Source organism: Salvelinus namaycush, chromosome 26, assembly GCF_016432855.1.
Source record: "Salvelinus namaycush isolate Seneca chromosome 26, SaNama_1.0, whole genome shotgun sequence".
In the NCBI taxonomy this organism is placed as follows: domain Eukaryota; kingdom Metazoa; phylum Chordata; class Actinopteri; order Salmoniformes; family Salmonidae; genus Salvelinus; species Salvelinus namaycush.
This window is the reverse complement of record NC_052332.1, coordinates 20502179-20516341: the sequence shown is the minus strand read 5'-3', so window position 1 is coordinate 20516341 and position 14163 is coordinate 20502179. Positions and strand designations below refer to the sequence as shown.

At 45.7% G+C, this 14163-nt stretch overlaps 1 protein-coding gene across 1 annotated transcript in view; it reads right to left on the bottom strand.

Annotated features, from left to right (window-relative positions):
* Nucleotides 1-500: 500 nt before the first annotated feature.
* The window catches only part of LOC120020997 (zinc finger protein 618-like), a 33074-nt gene continuing 19411 nt past the window's right edge, over nucleotides 501-14163 (bottom strand). Inside the window, exons 5-13 of the mRNA XM_038964661.1 lie at nucleotides 13846-13935; nucleotides 12438-12521; nucleotides 11416-11505; nucleotides 10198-10275; nucleotides 8624-8701; nucleotides 3140-3237; nucleotides 3067-3085; nucleotides 828-2101; nucleotides 501-791 (exon numbers count right to left, since the gene is read on the bottom strand). Coding sequence (XP_038820589.1) covers nucleotides 501-791; nucleotides 828-2101; nucleotides 3067-3085; nucleotides 3140-3237; nucleotides 8624-8701; nucleotides 10198-10275; nucleotides 11416-11505; nucleotides 12438-12521; nucleotides 13846-13935 — 2102 coding nt within the window. The remainder of the gene's footprint in view (nucleotides 792-827; nucleotides 2102-3066; nucleotides 3086-3139; nucleotides 3238-8623; nucleotides 8702-10197; nucleotides 10276-11415; nucleotides 11506-12437; nucleotides 12522-13845; nucleotides 13936-14163) is intronic.

Sequence of the window (14163 nt, the reverse complement as noted above, 5' to 3'; positions counted from 1 at the left end):
CAATGGCACCATTGTCCAGAACGGATCTGATGCCAGGCCATACACAACCACCGAAGGCCAATCTTCCTCCTTTAGTCCTTCAAAGGGCTACTAAAGCCAGACAACTACAAGCCATTGAAGAAATTGTAAAAAGACGGCAGTTTGATAACATTGTAAAGGCATGAAATTGACTTTGACACATAGGGTCAGAAGTGATTCAGTGAAAGCGAGATCTTTAAGGGCCAAAGAATAACAGCGGTTACTAGCTAGCACCAGATGCAACACCCCTTGTCTATCCTTGTCATTTATCCTATCAATTTTAAAAGCCATTCAACCCCTGATAATACATTTTTTCTTTGTTGCATTTGGCACTAACCACAGTTCGATCAGCATTTTGAGAAGATCGCACTATGGGTTCCGCTATCCCGCTGTAGATAGTCTGTGTAGTCATTGGTGGGTCGGTCTAGGACAGTCGAGCTATGGTCGTGGTTCGGTCAGCCTTATAGGTCAGACCGTAACATTCAGGCCATGTTGGAGCGCAGGAAGATGAGTTTGTTCATCTCCTCGGCGGTGACCTGCTGCCTCCTCTTCATGGCCAAGCTCTGTTCGCAGACGCTCACACACTCGCTGCGGACGCCCACAGCGGGCACTGCCAGCAGCCACAGTGCCAGGCGTGCCAGTCTGGGGTAGCGGTCGCCCACCGTGGTGCTCCAGTAGTGGAAGAGGTCTGGGTTGGTACCCTGGAGGAGCGGTTCAGCCAGATACTGGAACACCTCCTGTCTCACCTGGGTCTGGCTTTCATCTGACGACGCCTCAGACGACACGGCTACTACCCCTCTGGCATTCACCCCGCCCCTGGGGACGTCCAAGCGGAGCCGTTTGAGTGTTGAGGGTCCATCCACGTCCTCACCTCCGGAGCCCCCACCGTCGTGGGCATCTGTGGCCATCTCGCAGGCGTGGGCGATGATCTCCTCTTGCTGGTAGGCTGGGACAGGACGCAGCTTCAGCTGGGGGTCCAGCACCATGGCTACCTGGTGGGCTTTCTCCACCTTGAAGTTCTCCTTAAGAGCTTCCAGAAAGTAATGGCAGAGCTTGCTGGAGGTCCCCACCTCCCCAGCCTTGGAGGTGAACAGTTTCTCCAAGCGCAGGTAGACAGGTAGGACCTGTTGCAGGGTTGGCCTCCTCTGGCTGCTGAGTTCCAGGGCGGCCAGGCGCAGAGGGGCCAGCAGGCAGGTCAGCGTCCCTAGAAGGTGCTTGTTGAGGCCCTGCAGTGTGGAAGCCGTGGCCTTGCTCCTCCCATAAGCCTCGAAGATCTGCTCAAAGTGGGAGTGCACCTGAAGGAGAGCCTCAGCCATGTGGTCCCAGCAGGGAGGAGTGGGGCTGAGCCCAGGGGGAGTGGAGGGGTTAGACATGCCCTCGTCCGTGGCGGCGCTGGTGGACAAGAGGCTGGTGGAGGCGGCAATGTCGTGGCAGGCAGCCAACAGCTCAGCCAGCTCGTGGAGCCCCCTTGTCTGCAAGCTGTGCTTCCCCAGCACCGCTTGAACCACAGCACCCAACGAGCACCCGGCGCACCGCAGGCACACCCTCCTCCGCCCGCCTCCACCCAGCGGCAAGCCCCCCACCCCCACCCGCGGCTCAGTCACGTACACCGTGCGGATGTCTGACATGACGAACTCCGACAGCACGTTCTGTGTCCACTGGTGCACCTGCTCTGGCCCCTCCCTCAGGTCTGCCTCCTTGACGCCTAAAACATAGCGCTTGAGTCTGGACCCCTCCACCTGGTAGGCTGTCAGCACTAGGCAGGCATCAGGTCCCACTGTCTGGGAGTGGCAGGTGACGGCAATGCCCAGGTAGGAGTTGGAGCCTAGGGCGCAAGTCACCTTCACCTTGACCTGGTTGTACATGCGGGGAAGCTGGCGTAGGGCCAGAGAGCTCATGTTGCCCAGGGCGTCACGGGTGGAGTAGGCACCGTGGCGGGCACCCGTGTCCACCAGGGTCTGGGCTAGCTTCAGGAAGTCCTTGCTGTTGAGCATGTTGAGCACGCCCAGGTCTGTACACATCACCCTCAGGAGACGCTCGGCTACCTGTTGCCTTTCCTTCTCCGGTAACCCACCACTGTTCTCTGTGGAGAGAGAGGAATGGGAGAGATGCAGTGAGTGAGGAGGAGAGAGGGAGAGGAGATGGGATAAAGAGAAAAATAGAGGAAAACTATGGGAAAGGGAGGTAGAGATAGGAGAAAGAGTTTAAGCAAGAGAGATAAAGTATGTATTCATAGGCAGTGTGGCCTAAGTGTGTTTATTAGGGTGTCCAAACAAACACACATATTTTGACCAGTGGGTAAAATAATCATGTCTCTATCATAATCCATTCAAAAGGTTATTGGAGATTTGGCCAAAATGAAGGTGACTAAATCAATGGAGACCAGAGAAAAAAAGTGGTCATTAATCAGGATTATGCCAGCTAGGCTGGATGCTGTGCGAGAATGCTAACTGACAGGCTAACTGACAGGCTAACCATAGAACACGTCATCTTTCTTCTGGAATCCGGAGGACATAAAACAATATAGAGGTAAGATGGATATTGATTTTGAGACGTCATGCATTTTCATATTAAATTCCTGTTCAGAAGATTTCTCACAAAAATAAGCGTATCTCTGACATGTCAACGGAGCACCGAGCATACTGCAAGCTTTTTACTTGCAAAGCCTTTTACATTTAATTTAGATTGTGTCATACCAAATTAGATTTTTGCGACCTGCAGAAACAACTTTGCAGACTACCACCACAACATGTAAAATCCGAAGAAGTTTCTGCAAAAAAAATGGCACCGCTCTGTCAACAGAGCTTGGTGCTTATCATCGGATCTATTAGGTTACGAAATACGACTTTTTGGATATAAATGTTTATATACACGTTAGAGAAAGAACCCACTGAACAATTCAGAACATGATACTTCATGTAAAATGTATTTTATAACACAAGTGAAATTTCATCACCATAGCACGTTTTCAAGAGTGGGTGGAAACCCTGTTTATTCATAGGCAGCATGACTATAACAGCGATATTGAATGATTCGTAGCCTACTCACGGTTGATGGAGTGGTTTCTCTGTGCAGCCTGGGATTGAGCCTGTATCTGGAATTGAACTATTTGAGCTTGGGCCTGATGCTGGGTCTGGGGGGACCTCCATAACTGGTCCTGTGAGGCTGGGCCCGGTGATGTCTTTGGAGACTCCCCTTTGGTATGCTTTTCATTATCCGCTAAGGGGAAACAGACATATAGAAGGTCGGTTAACTGTTAAGCTAGTGTTACAGTATCTAACCGCTACAAGCTACCGAGGGATAGCTAAAGGCTAATAGCTAAAGTGTTTGTAATTGGTTAATTGTTATAGGGCCATATACACTGAACCAAAATGTAAACGCAACATGTAAAGTGTTGGTCCCATGTTTCATGAGCTGAAATAAAAAATAACAGAAATGTTTCATATGCACAAAAACCTTATTCCTCTCAAATGTTGTGCACACATTTGTTTACATCCCTTATAGTGAGTATTTCTCCTTTGCCAAGATAATTCATCCACCTGACAGGTGTAGCATATCAAGAAGCTGATTAAACAGCATGATCATTACACAGGTGCACCTTGTGCGCTGAGGACAATATTGGCCATTTTTAAAATGAGCAGTTTTGTCACAACACAATGCCACAGATATCTCAAATTTTGAGGGAGCGGGCAATTGGCATGCTGACTGCAGGAATGTCCACCAGAGCTGTTTTATTTATTTCACCTTTATTTAACCAGGTAGACTAGTTGAGAACAAGTTCTCATTTGCAACTGCGACCTTGACAAGATAAAGCATAGCAATTCGTCACATACAACAACAGTTACACATGGAATAAACAAAACATACAGCCAATAATACAGTAAAACCAAAGAAAACGTCTATATACAGTGAGTGCAAATGAGGTAAGTTAATTATTAAGGCAATAAATAGGCCATGGTGGCGAAGTAATTACAATATAGCAATTAAACACTGGAATGGTAGATGTGCAGAAGATGAATGTGCAAGTAGAGATACTGGGGAGCAACGGAGCAAGATGAATAAATAAATACAGTATGGGGATGAGGTAGGTAGATAGATGGGCTGTTTACAGATGGGCTATGTACAGGTGCAGTGATCTGTGAGCTGCTCTGACAGCTGGTGTTTAAAGCTAGTAAGGGAGATATGAGTCTCCAGCTTCAGAGATTTTTGCAGTTCGTTCCAGTCATTGGCAGCAGAGAACTGGAAGGAAAGACGACCAAAGGAGGAATTGGCTTTGGGGGTGACCAGTGAGATATACCTGCTGGAGCACGTGCTACAGGTGGGTGCTGCTATGGTGACCAGTGAGCTGAGATAAGGCAGGGCTTTACCTAGCAGAGACTTGAAGATAACCTGTAGCCAGTGGGTATGGCGACGAGTATGAAGCGAGGGCCAACCAACGAGAGCGTACAGGTCGCAATGGTGGGTAGTGTATGGGGCTTTGGTGACAAAACGGATGGCACTGTGATAGACTGCATCCAGTTTGCTGATTAGTGTTGGAGGCTATTTTATAGATGACATCACCGAAGTCGAGGATCGGTAGGATGGTCAGTTTTACGAGGGTATGTTTGGCAGCATGAGTGAAGGATGCTTTGTTTACAATATAGCCGATTCTAGATTTAATTTTGTATTGGAGATGCTTAATGTGAGTCTAGAAGGAGAGTTTACAGTCTAACCAGACACCCAGGTATTTGTAGTTGTCTACGTATTCTAAGTCAGAGCCGTCCAGAGTAGTGATGCTGGACGGGTGAGCAGGTGCGGGCAGTGATCGATTGAATAGCATGCATTTAGTTTTACTTGCGTTTAAGAGAAGTTGGAGGCCACGGAAGGAGAGTTGTATGGCATTGAAGCTTGTCTGGAGGTTAGTTAACACAGTGTCCAAAGAGGGGCCAGAAGTATACAGAATGGTGTCGTCTGCGTAGAGGTGGATCAGAGAATCACCAGCAGCAAGAGCAACATCATTGACGTATACAGAGAGGAGAGTCGGCCGGAGATTTGAACCCTGTGGCACACCCATAGAGACTGCCAGAGGTCCGGACAACAGCCCCCCGATTTGACACACTGAACTCTATCAGAGAAGTAGTTGGTAAACCACGCAAGGCAATCATTTGAGAAACCAAGGCTGTCGAGTCTGTTAATAAGAATGTGGTGATTGACAGAGTCAAAAGCCTTGGCCAGGTCGATGAATACGGCTGCACAGTAATGTCTCTTATCGATGGCGGTTATGATGTCGTTTAGGACCTTAAGTGTGGCTGAGGTGCACTCATGACCAGCTCTGAAACCAGATTGCATAGCGGAGAAGGTACGGTGGGATTCGAAATGGTCAGTAATCTGTTTGTTAACTTGGCTTTCGAAGACCTTAGAAAGACAGGGTAGGATAGATATAGGTCTGTAGCAGTTTGGGTCTAGAGTGTCACCCCCTTTGAAGAGGGGGATGACCGCGGCAGCTTTCCAATCTTTGGGAATCTCAGACGATACGAAAGAGAGGTTGAACAGGCTAGTAATAGGGGTTGCAACAATTTCGGCAGATCATTTTAGAAAGATAGGGTCCGATTGTCTAGCCCGGCTGATTTGTATAGGTCCAGATTTTGCAGCTCTTTCAGAACATCAGCTATCTGGATTTGGGTGAAGGGGAAATGGTGGGGGCGTTGGCGGGTTGCTGTGGAGGGTGCCGGGCAGTTGACCGGGGTAGGGGGTTGCCAGGTGGAAAGCATGGCCAGCCGTAGAGAAATGCTTATTGAAATTCACAATTATAGTGGATTTATCGGTGGTAACAGTGTTTCCTAGCCTCAGAGCAGTGGGCAGCTGGGAGGAGGTGCTCTTATTCTCCATGGACTTAACAGTGTCCCAGAAATTTTTTGAGTTAGTACTACAGGATGCACATTTGTTTGAAAAAGCTAGCCTTAGCTTTTCTAACTGCCTGTGTATATTTGTTCCTAACTTCCCTGAAAAGTTGCATATCACGGGGGCTATTCGATGCTAATGCAGAACGCCACCGGATGTTTTTGTGCTGGTCAAGGGCAGACAGGTCTGGAGTGAACCAAGGACTATATCTATTCCCAGTTCTACATTTTTTGAGTGGGGCATGCTTATTTAAGATGGTGAGGAAGGCACTTTTAAAGAATAGCCAGGCATCATCTACTGACGGGATGAGGTCAATGTCATTCCAGGATACCCCGGCCAGGTCGATTAGAAAGGCCTGCTCGCAGAAGTGTTTTAGGGAGCATTTGACAGTGATGAGGGGTGGTCGTTTGGGCGCAGACCCATTACGGATGCAGGCAATGAGGCAGTGATCGCTGAGATCTTGATTGAAAACAGCAGAGGTGTATTTGGAGGGCGAGTTAGTTAGGATGACATCTATGAGGGTGCCCGTGTTTACGGATTTGGGGTTGTACCTGGTAGGTTCATTGATAATTTGTGTGAGATTGAGGGCATCAAGCTTAGATTGTAGGATGGCCGGGGTGTTAAGCATGTCCCAGTTTAGGTCACCTAGTAGCACGAGCTCAGAAGATAGATGGGGGGCAATCAATTCACATATGGTATTGAGGGCACAGCTGGGGGCAGAGGGAGGTCTATAGCAAGCGGCAACAGTGAGAGACTTGTTTCTGGAAAGGTGAATTTTTAGAAGAAGAAGCTTGAATTGTTTGGGTACAGACTTGGATAGTAATACAGAACTCTGCAGGCTATCTTTGCAGTAAATTGCAACACCGCCCCCTTTGGCAGTTCTATCTTGTCGGAAAATGTTATAGTTAGCCGATGGAGATTTCAGGGTTTTTGGTGGTTTTCCTAAGCCAGGATTCAGACACGGCTAAGACATCCGGGTTGGCAGTGTGAGTGTGCTAAAGCATTGAGTTAAACAAACTTAGGGAGTAGGCTTCTAATGTTAACATGCATGAAACCAAGGCTTTTAAAGTTACAGAAGTCAACAAATGAGAGCACCTGGGGAGTGGGAGTGGAGCTAGGCACTGCAGGACCTGGATTAAACTCTACATCACCAGAGGAACAGAGGAGAAGTAGGATAAGGGTACGGCTAAAGGCTATACGAACTGGCCGTCTAGCACGTTCGGAACAGAGAGTAAAAGGAACAGGTTTCTGGGCACGATAGCATAGATTCAAGGCATAGTGTACAGACAAAGGTAAGGTAGGATGTGAGTACATTGGAGGTAAACCTAGGCATTGAGTAATGATGAGAGAGATATAGTCTCTAGAGACGTTTAAACCAGGTGATGTCATTGCATATGTAGGAGGTGGAACAACTTGGTTGGTTAAGGCATATTGAGCAGGGCTAGAGGCTCTACAGTGAAATAAGACAGTAATCACTAACCAGGACAGTAATGGACGTGGCATATTGATATTAGAGAGAGGCATGCGTAGCCAAGTGAACATATGGGTCCAGTGAGTGGTTGGGCTGACTGGGGAAACGGCGATTCAGACAGTTAGCAGGCCGATACTAACAAGCTAACAGTTAGTAGGCCGGGGCTAAACAAGCTAGCAGTTAGCAGACCGGGGCTGGCAAGCTAGCAGTTAGCAGACCGGGTTAGCAAGCAAGCAGTTGGCAGACCGGGGCTAGCAGTTAGCAGACCACGGCAGGCAAGCTAACAGTTAGCAGACCACGGCAGGCAAGCTAACAGTTAGCAGACCGGGGCAAGCAAGCTAGCAGTTAACAGACTGGTGCTAGCAAGTTAGCCTTTGAGGGACGTCGCGATGGGGGTAAGTCTGTTTTTGCCTCTTCGTGCGGTGACGTCGATAGACCAGTCGTGGATTTTGTTGACAGAAAAGTGAATGTTACTTTTTCTACCATAAGCTGCCTCCAATGTCGTTTTAGAGAATTTGGCAGTACGTCTAACCGGCCTCACAACCGCAGACCACGTGTAACCACGCCAGCCCAGGACCTCCACATCCAGCTTCTTCAACTGCGGGATTGTCTGAGGGGGTGCTGAGGAGTATTTCTGTCTGTAATAAAGCCCTTTTGTGGTAAAAACTCTTTCGGATTGGCTGGGCCTGGCTTCCCAGTGGGTGGGCCTGGCTGCCAAGTGGGTGGGCCTATGCTGTCCAAGTCCCACCCATGGATTAAGGCCTAATGAATTTATTTCAGTTGACTGATGACCTTTAATGAACTTCAGCTTATACTTCCAGAGGGTTAGCTAAACGCTGAGGGTTAGCTAGTGGCTAACAGTTAGATGGGGTTGGTAAACAACCAGTAATTAACCAAAAGAGTAGGTACACATAAAACTACAGGGGTGACAATGGTCATAACACAAATAAAGTGCATAATAAATGTAATATGTAAAACATTTGATGTGTGATATATATCTTAACCTAAGGGTGTGATATACAGCAGCTGTTTGTGTCAAGATATTAACTATTCCAAAATGAAGGTGTAGTTTGAAAGAATATCAAAGTACTTTAAGAATCCAAAGTATCAAGCCATTAACAAGCTTAGAATTCAACTTCAACTTGGACTGAGACCAACTTGATCAGCTGAAAGCTTGCCTCCCAGCCATTTGACGACTACACTCCATGAGTAGAGCCAGTCGGGTATATCTCCCTCTAGGTGCAGGTAACTCACCAGCGTGGGACTGCATGTGCTCCAGCAGGTTGTTGTAGAACTGGAACGGGATGCCACAGGCGCCACATGTGTAGGGTTCTAGAAACACAAGGCCCAGAATAAGGGTTCCCGTAGCATAAGAAAGAGCACATCCACTGTAGACCTGTCCAGTCTATTCCCAGAGCGTCGCTAGATCTAGGTCACTGCCTGCAAGTTTAATTTTACCGCATATAAAAATACAGGAACATGTTCAACCTACTTAATTTAATATCTATGTATGCCATTTAAAAGTGATTGAGTCTTCCTACCAAGTGACATTGTCTCTGCCACTGTCGCTTTGTCTTTGGGGTTCTAGCGGCATTAGGTTCTGATTGTTGTGAAGCACTTTGTGGCTAATTTATTTGGTAAAAGATGTAGATAAAACTTCATTTGATTGCATAGGTTTTTCATGACAGTTTCCCACCTGGCTTGTCAACTGTAACAGGTTATTGCTGAAGGGCACAGAATCATTATGTTTCAGCGGGGTAAAGTATGGGTCAGCAAAAAAGTCCCTCATCTCATGTCATGACAACACTTAAAACAGTAATACAACATCTAGTCTCCTCCATTCGCCATGGATTAACCTGCCTAAATTCAACCCTTCACATCAAGTACTACAGGGTCACAAACACTGCCTAAATGGAGGTGCAAGTGTGACAAGCCCAAATGAACAGGGCAAAATGACAAGTGAGTAGGAAAATATCACTGGCAGCAGCTGTTTCTCATAATGGTCAAAATAAACAAAATGGAGAGGGTGAAATGGTCCCATTTGTTTGTGTTTGCAGGGAGGCAGGTAGAGAGAGGAGTGGACTCACTCTGTGACGCAGGGAACGAACCGGTCACCAGGGGGCTTGGAGTACCTGAGTGAGAGGAAGTGAGTGACGTCAGACTCAGACACATTGCATTGTTTTTCAGATAAAATTCCCTACCCTTTCAGAGTGTGCACTTGCTCTTCTCCCATTGTGGATTTCAAAGCATTCGATTGATGTAGGCATTGGCTAGACTGAGGATGTTTCCACTACATTTCCTAGACCAATCCATTATTTTTTAATCCACAAGGGGGAGCAAACGAGTGTATACTTCAGGAAGCAGGGTAGAGAATCAGACTACGGCCTTGATTTGAATGTGGTTATATGCTTGGACTCTAAGCCAATGTTTCCCAACCCTGGTCCTCAAGTACCCCCAACAGTACACAGTTTCGTTGTAGCCCATGACAAACACAACTCTTTCAACTCATTGAGGGTTTGATGATTAGTTGACAAGTTGAATCAGGTGTGCATGTCCAGAGTTATAATAAAAATGTGTACTGTTGGGGGTACTCGAGGACATGGGTTGGGAAACACTGCACTAAGCCACCAACACTCACATTTCTGCCTGATTCACTCTCCATCTACCTCCATGTTCTACCCAGGTCTCAGTAAGAACACATTGTCTCCCTATGTATTGACATTCACACCTAATGATTGGGAGAGTTACCCAACTGAAAATGCACTGTGCAGAGAGACATTCATAAAATGCACAAGTATACAGCTAATGAGAAGCGCCTCAGTGCTCACCGCTTGAGTTCTGGGAACTGTTGGTGTCCACCAAGCTGGACTGGGTTTTGCTCTCTATTTTCCGACTGAAGGGACTGTCTGTAGAATATATCAAATCAAATTGTATTAGTCACATGCTTGGTAAACTGGTGTAGACTAACAGTTAAATGCTTACGGGCCCTTCCCAACAATGCAGAGAGAAATAAAATAAGAGAAATAATAGAAAAGTAACACTAAATAAAAAAGTATGAATAAATACAATGTTTTAACTGACAAGACCCAAAGAAAACCCATTGCGCTCTCCAAAAAGGTTTCTTACTTGGTGTGTAAAAACAGTCCAGATACACACAAAAAAACTACGTTATTTTTGAGTGTAGACCTCTGACATGGGTGAAAAACAGGTGCCTACATAACGTATCATACAATAATGGTGGATAATGATGCAATATCTGCTTTCTGAAGCCCATACAATTCTGATCCAGTGAAATGACCATCATGGATACTGCATATTGAGTGTCACCTTTGGATGATTCATCGCTTTTTCTTCACCGAATTCAATAAAAAAAAGGAATATTCACCCATAGCATTTGAATACGAGTCCTACTACTCCTGTCCACCCTCTCTTTTGACCCATTATTCTGTGCTAGAGGAGTGTGTCAAGCTTTAAATAGCTCTGCATAGACAGACTGCTCAGTGGAGACAGAGGAACTGATCAGGTGAGAGATATGACAGAAAAGACGAGCGAGGGAGTGCTTCGGATCACAGCAGAGAAAGTTGAGACAAAAAGATTTGCGGTAAGAGATTGTAGCCTTGCTTTACAGTGATATCAAATGTTACTTAACGACAGTTAGGGTTTGAACCTGCCCACTTCATTAAAAACTCTGGTCTATTTTAAGGTCTAAAAGTTTACATCTTTAAGTGGTTTAGGACACCTTCTTTGGTTGTCACTCTATATACATTCACATCCTAGCTCAGTTGTCCATACCGGTTTCTAATTTAGTGGCACTGTACTTGCTGACGTCCATGTTTCCACCCACACTTCCACGTGACCGAGGCGACTTCATATTATCGAAGGACCAATCTGTGGGTAGAGAGTTGTGTCAGTACCATCAAATAAATAAGTGGCAACTTATCTACCTACTTTAACTGAACTGATGACCTAACACAGGTGACGGGAGTTTGGGAGGTTAGACTACAACAGATGACTAGTCCCTTCCGTAGACCTGTGTGATTACTTACTCGTTGGTTGGTGAAGAGCCACATGTTCCTGGTATGGGTTGAAGTACTTGTACTGCTTCCCACAGAACTCACACACATAGCTCCCAGTTTCTGTGGGAGAAAATGACAAAAGAAGTTAATCAAAATATCACATTACTTGCATTCAATAAAAATAACTTCCTGTAATGATAGAAGAACAACACGAGTAGCATCCTTGGTGGTTCCCTGAAATGGTTTCCTTCATTTTCAGTACTGGGGAAATTGAGACTGAATTATTCCCCAAATCTAATCATATTGTATTACGCTCATAATGGGATATAATCTACTAATACCTATCCTCAGAGCCAAATACATTGCATCAATGAGGTAAGGCGCTAAATGCTAAAACGAATAACATTGCCTTAACACACTGCAAAAGGATGGATTTCAGATACATAATCAACCACTTTGCAGTATACACTGACTGTACAAAACACAGATCATAGACTGAAAGCTATGATCACTTATTGATGTCACCTGTTAAATCCACTTCAAATCAGTGTAGATGAAGGGGAGGAGACAGGTTAAAGAAGAATTTGTAGGCCTCGAGACAATTGAGACATAGAAGGTGTATGTGTGCCATTCAGAGGGTGAATGGGCAAGACAAAAGTGCCTTTAAACGGGGTATGGTAGTATGTGCCAGGCGCACCGGTTTGAGTGTGTCAAGAACTGCAACCCTGCTTGGTTTTTCTCACGCAACAGTTTTCCTTTCCATGTGAATCAAGAATGGTCCACCACCCAAAGGACATCCAGCCAACTTGACACGAATGTGGGAAGCATTAAAGTCAACATGTACCAGCATCCCTGTGGAACACTTGACACCTTGTAGTCCATGCCCCCCGACTAATTGAGGCTGTTCTGAGGGTAAAAGGGGGTGCAACTCAATATTAGGAAGGTGTTCCTAATGTTTTGTACACTCAGTGTATATCTCACAGTATGGTGTGCCCAATAGCAAAACCCAAATCTGCCAAGCAACAGCAGACCAGCATGCAGCGCAGCCTTACTTGGTCCCATTTTCTGGAATGGTTCCACTGGCGGCTCCTCCTTGAGGTCTTCCACGGGTCCTAGAACCACCTGCTCATATGGGTCTGGGGGGGAGAGGGGGAGACCGAGAGCGATATGGAGGAAGGGGTCAAGTTAATTCACACAGGGTACTTTCTTTAGAGCAGCAGTAGCCTTGGAAGTGAAGGTTCAATCAAATTGCTTAAGAGCTACAATTACATTACTCTTACAAATATCAGCCCTGTGACTGGCTAGTTTCCTGTTTTAAGCATTTGAGATCTTCCTTTTACTAGGGACTTTACATGCTCAACTTCCAAGGAATTAATTCTAACAAAACCACAAACTTTTATGGAACTGCAAGTCAAGTCAACATTGCCACTGAGATAGAACAAGTTCCCATTTAACATCAAAAAGAAAGGAGGACCAAGGCACTCTTCATATAAATAATTAAAAGGCCTTTATTAGTATGGCATGTTCAATAGAAACCAAGTTTTTACTAAAAACCGACGCGTTTCGGCTGCATGGCCTTCGTCAGGGAGTACTGTTACGGATACAAGTGTTCTGTGTGTATCCTGTGTATTTCTTTTCTCTCCTTCTCCCCTACTCACAGGTGACAATAATCATTCCCCAATCAGTCATCAATCAGTCGCTAATCGGAAGACACCTGCTCCTTTTCCCTTACCCAATCACAGTCCCTTTCCCTTGGTTTAAAACCCCTGTCAGTTGTTGTCTCCCGAGCTCAATCTCTTTGTAACATGCCTTCTGTCTGTAGATCGCTTGTGTGTTTTGCAGCTACATGTCACTTTGTCCCCACCTGTGAGTATTGTTTTGGTTATGGTGTTTGAGTGTTTGTTTGATGGTGGGAAAAGGGGGTAACCAGACAAGTCGCCCTTGGGCTACACTACCCGTAGTTAAACATTGTTAAAAACACTAGTTAGAACTGGGCGGACCACCCCCTGTATTTTTGGTTAGTTAGTTAGCTGTTTGTGAAGTAGGCTAGTCTAGCTTAGGGGTGTTTTTGAATTATTATTCTTTCATTCCTTGGGTCCCGCTCAGCCCCTTTTCCTGCTCCCCCCCATTTACCGTGTGTTTATAAATAAACATTTAGTGTTTGACGGTAATTAAGTTGTCTGTGTTATTTGTTCTCACTGTTACGTTTTCACTACTATAATTTGCATGAGTTGTGTTACGGGTCCCATTACCATCCCCCCTAGACTGTCGGGCCAAAGGGATTCGTAACAAGTACAAAAAATAAAAATAAATAATAATAATAATAAAAAAATAAAAAATTATAATAATAATAGTTCCCATTTGAGTTCAAAAACAGACACGGAATAGAAAGGCCTAGTAGGAACAAAATCATGGAAAGTAAAAGGAGGAGAAGAGAGGGTAGGTAGGTAAGTCCATTACCGTCAACAGCATGCAGGTCACGATGCTCCTGGAAGCAGCTGTAGTACTTGTATTTCTTCCCGCAGATGTCACAAGAGTAGCGGAAGCTATCTGCGGCACACACAATGACGTCACAACCCACTGGTCACTGCCTAGCTCACAGCAGTCATTTCTTTCAGTACTCAATAAGGTATAAAAACAGTGAATGTTTTTTTTGTGTTGGTCTGTCGACTTTGCTTTTGTGCAGTGTGGGATATTCCATGTTGTACAGGAAGAAGGTTGTTTTTTGAGATGTGACCTATTCTCTTACTGGGAGAATTATCAAGGTGGTGTTGTGAA